Source organism: Spea bombifrons, chromosome 5 (assembly GCF_027358695.1).
Source record: "Spea bombifrons isolate aSpeBom1 chromosome 5, aSpeBom1.2.pri, whole genome shotgun sequence".
Taxonomy (NCBI): domain Eukaryota; kingdom Metazoa; phylum Chordata; class Amphibia; order Anura; family Pelobatidae; genus Spea; species Spea bombifrons.
This window is the reverse complement of record NC_071091.1, coordinates 22,298,033-22,304,032: the sequence shown is the minus strand read 5'-3', so window position 1 is coordinate 22,304,032 and position 6,000 is coordinate 22,298,033. Positions and strand designations below refer to the sequence as shown.

The following is a 6,000-nucleotide window of genomic DNA, read 5'->3' as shown; positions in this document are numbered from 1 at the left end:
CCTTAAATATTGAATTTTATTTTACCATTGTGACTTCCATATTATCAATATAAACTCACAACTGTTAAATATCTTAAAATCATACTTTAAATGCACATTTAACATTATTCATAAGCTAACAACGTTCATTCTTAAAAATTATTAGGAGATTTGTCCTTTGGAAAGAAATTTTCACAGGAAGCTTCCTTCAATCACATCCTGTCGTATGCTTTGGTGTCAGGAGTCAAAACATTAAATAATTATTTTTTTCAGTAAGGATCAAAGACTACATATCCACTAGAATTGTCATATTAAATACTTGAGAAATTATGCTAAAAACATGATGCTCCATGTAAGAATAAATTAGAAATGTTCAAAAATAGCAGCAAGTGTGTTTGTGAGCGCCAAATTTAAATCCTTTATAACTGGTTTAATAATAGCAATGGTTCCCCCAGTATTATCACCCCATAAGCAAAATACTCACTATAAGATGTAGCTGCTCCATTATAAAGAAACATTTGTGTATACACAAAACTACATATGTCTACACCTTAATAACATGGAACAATTAGAGGGCAAAAAAAAAAAAAAGACCACCAAGTTTAAAAAAAAAAAACTGTACGAAAATGTAAAATTGGAAAAACAGGCCACATTCTAAACATTTAACACAAACATACTAGTACACCACTAATATCAAAACACAATACAAGATCACAGGCCAATGATGGAAGAAAAAAATAGAATTACCACAAGTAACCAATTTTAATTTAGCTGGATTATTAATACAAATATTGAGCTGTCAAATTAAAATTATGTAAAATAATTGGTATATATTTAAACAAGACTTCTGAGCAGCAGACACTATAGCTGAATGCAGTCAAATGTAAAGCTCTTTTAATGATAACACCTTGGTCCCATCTGTACTAAAAGAGAATCAATTGGCAACTGGTGTAATTGGCAGCACCATATTAAAAAACTGTAGAGAAGACTGCTAATAATTTAGTATCACAACACATATATACAGTATCTCACAAAAGTGAGTACACCCCTCACATTTTTATAAATATATTATATCTTTTCATGTGACAACACTGAAGAAATGGCAATCTACTACAATGTAAAGTAGTGAGTGTACAGCCTGTATAACAGTGTAAATTTGGTTTTCCCATCAAAATAACACACAGCCATTAACGTCTAAACCTTGGCAACGAGTACACCCCTAAGTGGAAATGTCCAAATTGGGCCCAAAGTGTCAATATCTTGTGCGGCCACCATTATTTTCTAGCACTGCCTTCTTGGGCATGGAGTTCACCAGAGCTACACAGGTTGCCACTGGAGTCCTCTTCCACTCCTGCATGACGACATCACGGAGCTGGTGGATGTCAGAGACCTTGTGCTCCCCCACCTTCCGTTTGTGGATGCCCCACAGATGCTTAATAGGGTTTAGGTCTGGAGACATGCTTGGCCAGTCCATCACCTTTACCCTCAGCTTCTTTAGTAAGGCAGTGGATGTCTTGGAGGTGTGTTCGGGGTTGTTATCATGTTGGAATACTGCCCTGCGGCCCAGTCTCCAAAGGGAGGGGATCATACTCTGCTTCAGTATGTCACAGTACATGTTGGCATTCATGGTTCCCTCATGAATTGTAGCTCCCCAATGCCGGCAGCACTCATGCATGCCCAGACCATGACACTCCCCCTACCACGCTTGACTGTAGGCAAGACACTAGTCTTTGTACTCCTCACCTGATTGCCGCCACACCCACTTGACACCATCCGAACCAAATAAGATTACCTTGGTCTCATCAGACCACAGGACATGATGCCAGTAATCCATGTCCTCAGTCTGGTTGTCTTTAGCAAACGGTTTGCAGGCTTTCTTGTGCATCATCTTTAGAAGAGGCTTCTTTTTGGGACGACAGCCACGCAGACCAATTTGATGCAGTGTGCGGCGTATGGTCTGAGCACTGACAGGCTGACCCCCCACCACCACCTTTCACCCTCTGCAGCAATGCTGGAAGCACTCATATGTCTATTTCCCAAAGACAACCTCTGGCTATGATGCTGTGCACTCAACTTCTTTGATCAACCATGGCGAGGCCTGTTCTGAGTGGAACCTGTCGTGTGAAACCGCTGTATGGTCTTGCCAACCGTGCTGCAGCTCAGTTTCAGGGTCTTGCCAGTCTTCTTATAGCCTCTTTATGTAGAGCAACAATTCGTTTTTCAGATCCTCAGAGAGTTCTTTGCCATGAGGTGCCATGTTGAACTTCCAGTGGCCAGTGTGAAAGCGATAACACCAAATTTAACACACCAGCTCCCCAATCACACCTGAGACCTTGTAACACTGACGAGTCACATGACACTGGGGAGGGGAAATGGCCTATTGGGTCCAATTTGGACATTTCCACTTAGGGGTGTACTCACTTTTGTTGCCAAGGTTTAGACATTAATGGCTGTGTGTTTAGTTATTTTGATGGGACAGCACATTTACACTGTTATACAAGCTGTACACTCACTACTTTATATTGCTTCAGTGTTGTCACATGAAAAGATATAACATTTACAAAAATGTGAGGGGTGTACGTCTACAGGAACTCCCTTGACATACTACAATGATTTCAGTCGTATGTAGTTAGACTGTATATAAGTAACAGCACTGCAGTTTAGATTTGCAGACTTCAACTCAAACATTTTTCTTTTAACTACTAAATAGTGTCTTCAAAGTGTACTTGATTCACAGCAACCCAAACCCATCATCAGTGAAGTAATACCTCAGATTCATTTGCCTGGGAGACATCTCCAAATATACATCAAATCTGTATTCAAAGTCTTAAAGGGCATTGGAGATCACCTGTTGTCCTTCAGAGAGGCAATTATTTTCTGTGTGCGTTATTGAGCACTTAATATAAAGTGTAAAGACATAAAAACAAAAACTTTCCAGGCAGCTGCACAACTACACGTATAATCCCAAAGGTCAGATATAGTATCCAACTCTCATACATATCATTTTCACTTTCATTAGCTATAGTTTTTTATGGAAAAACACACAATATATAACGCTGGATAAAATCTGCTAACAGAACACTGTTTAGCTTTCACACGTGTAAGGAAAACGCACACGGATAACTGGTGCTTTTTTTCAGTATGGTCCACTGTATGCGTTCTTGATAAATATTTTATCTAAGTTTCCACTGAATAATAGCTGTAGACTCAGGCAAAATTGCTAATACACTGCATTAGCAGCTCAATATGAGATCATTGTTTAATCAAACATATTGTACATGTACCCTTTCAGAAACTTAAGTCGGTACTTTACAACCTACTTTTTTCATAGAAAACAATTATGGGTACCTGTTGTGCAAAAGCTTAGTATTGGAACACTTAGTAGGCGGAATATGATATAGTACCTAACCGAGAAAAGGCTAAGAAATGCTATTACGAGATTTCGTTAAATGAACAAAATTGACTGAATGTGCCATGTCTTTTGTGTACCTAATGGCGCTGCCCCTGAGAAGCTGCTAGGCAGACAGCCAGGCCAAGGGCTCTTCATGTATTGCTCTGCGGCACATCTCAGACGTATGGCAGCGACTAGATTATCAATGAGAATACAACATACATGGCGTCATACCACAATGGTTTACATTGACTTGAGTTCTCTTTATTGTATATCTTACTAAAAGGTACTATTCCCCTAACTCATACAAATTCGTTTTAATTCATTCATGTATCAAACAGCAAAGATTTACAAAATTATTTCAAGTATGCTTTATATCACAGTGAAAATGTAAGACCAAATGTTAATGCAAATGACAAACCTTCTTGGATGAAAGGCAAACGTACCCAATTGAAATAAAAAAAATGCTTTAACGCATTTCTTTCACGTATTATGAATAAAAAGATTATCTGTAAAAAGTTATAAAAATTAAAATAAATTACATATTTATGTACACTTTCCCTTCAAAGTGTTATATAAAAATTCAGAACAGTGTACGATCCTTTAACTGGGGTAAATGGGGAAAAAAAAGACACCAGAGCAGGTCTCCTCGCTCAGTGTATGAACTCATTGTAAATGGTGTCTTTGTCTCTTAATAAAATACTAGCTCAGCAAACAAGTCAGTACACCCAACTAATGGGAACCCACTGCGGCTCCAGCCTTAACTTCTCTACTGCTGCCTGCAGCTTCTCAAAGGCTTTGTCTAAATTATCATTCACAATTGTCAGGTCAAAGTAATGGTTGTAGGCTCTCATAACCCGGGCACTCTCGTCAACTGTTTTCTTCAGATCTGTATCCTAGGGAAAAAAAATACATTATTTAATTTACATTTTATAAGCAAAGGAAGATTGTGTTATAATCACACTGAGATCATCACTACTGAAGAATAAATATAATCATGGCTGGTAGGTAAACTTTCTATATATATATATATATATATATATATATATATATATATATATATATATATATATATATATATATATATATATATATATATATATATATAAAGGACTCGCAAGTATTGAAAAATGTGTGATATTACCATTATCTCCACTGCTTCAAATTTATTTTTTTTTAAATATTATTAAGTGCTTTGTTCCTACTTGTGTAAGTGAAGCCAGCTATAAGCTGTGGCATTTATTTTTTGTGATTTTAAAATATTCTGCTGTCTCTGGTTTGTGCAGGGACCACAAAGTTGTATTCATCCTCTTGTGAGGGATCTATATGGCTTATAGGATAATTGTAAGAGAAACTGTATGGCCGTGCTCTGCATTACACTGCATTAGAATGGACGGTGCATCATTTGGATTTCATAAATGGACCATATAAACATTTCACATTTCATTTTAAATTAAGTTTTAAGGGACCGTGCAGCTATCAAATGCATCAGAGAACATATGATGGCTGGAGTGTCCCTTTAAAAAAAAGCGGTCTTAGCAACATCACATATAAACTACACAAAAAAACAACCTAGGAAATGGTTAAAATGCTTACAACCACCATTTATAACTTTAAAAGACTGACAACACTGTGCAGGTTAAAGAAGATCGTGTGCCAATGTTAAGAGCTCGTAGCCATTAAGAGCTTGCAGCAAGTAGGGCTCCAACGAACAATTATCTTCATAATCGATTAGTTGGCCAATTATTTTTTCGATTAATCGGATAAAAAAATAAATGTACATTTTTCATTTATTAAAAATAATTTAATGAACAAACTGGATGTTAAAACCAGACAGAATAAATATGCATTTCTTGTTTTTACTTCCCAACCTGCCCCCCAATTATGCACATTTGAGCCCAGGCTTTCCACACTGCCTACCAGATATGCCACTCTGCCATCCCCACATATGCCTTATATACCCTCTATGCCACTGCTCTCTGATATTGCCTTATAGCCCACTGATATGCCCCTCTGCCCCCCCCCAGATATGCCTTATAGCCCCTATATGCCACAGTGCCCTTTGATATGCCTTATACCCCAAGATATGCCTCTGCTGCTGCCGGCACTTTCGCTGGAACTTCTATGGCTGAGCATCGGAAGGTCATGTCACGCTGGTGCTCCATCATAGAAGTGCTGACAGTAGTGGAGGATGCCAGAGAGGAGGATCTGGGTCCCCTGCAGCGATGCGGGGGATCTGGATATTAGCGTTATTATCCAACCTTTGTTTGAGGTCGGATTATAACAGGAGGGGTATTTTTCAGAGCATTTGCTTTGAAAAAACCCTCATCCTTTTTTCGATAAAAACGATTCAACTAATCGATAATGAAATTTGCTGGCAACAATTTTCATTATCAATTTTATCGATTAGTTGTTGCAGCCCTAGTAGCAAGATTTTTTACCTACAGGTTTAGTGCATATCTGAAAATACAAAAAAGTGAAGCGCAATATTCTAATTAAATATAAATATTACACCTTCTGGTGAAGTGGTGCTGCAAAAACACAGGAACAAACTCCCCAAAATGTTCCAAATTAAATACAATCAAAACCACACAAGTGTCTGCGCACCCAAATAATAAGTGAGTAAATTA

The 6,000-nt window shown here is 37.7% G+C and overlaps 1 protein-coding gene across 2 annotated transcripts in view; it reads right to left on the bottom strand.

Moving 5' to 3' along the window:
• Positions 1-2,666: 2,666 nt before the first annotated feature.
• PALS2 (protein associated with LIN7 2, MAGUK p55 family member) overlaps positions 2,667-6,000 on the bottom strand; it is a 42,652-nt gene continuing 39,318 nt past the window's right edge. For both annotated transcript variants that reach the window (XM_053466497.1, XM_053466498.1), the window contains one exon: positions 2,667-4,266. In XM_053466497.1, coding sequence (XP_053322472.1) covers positions 4,090-4,266 — 177 coding nt within the window. In that variant the 3' untranslated portion in view covers positions 2,667-4,089. The remainder of the gene's footprint in view (positions 4,267-6,000) is intronic.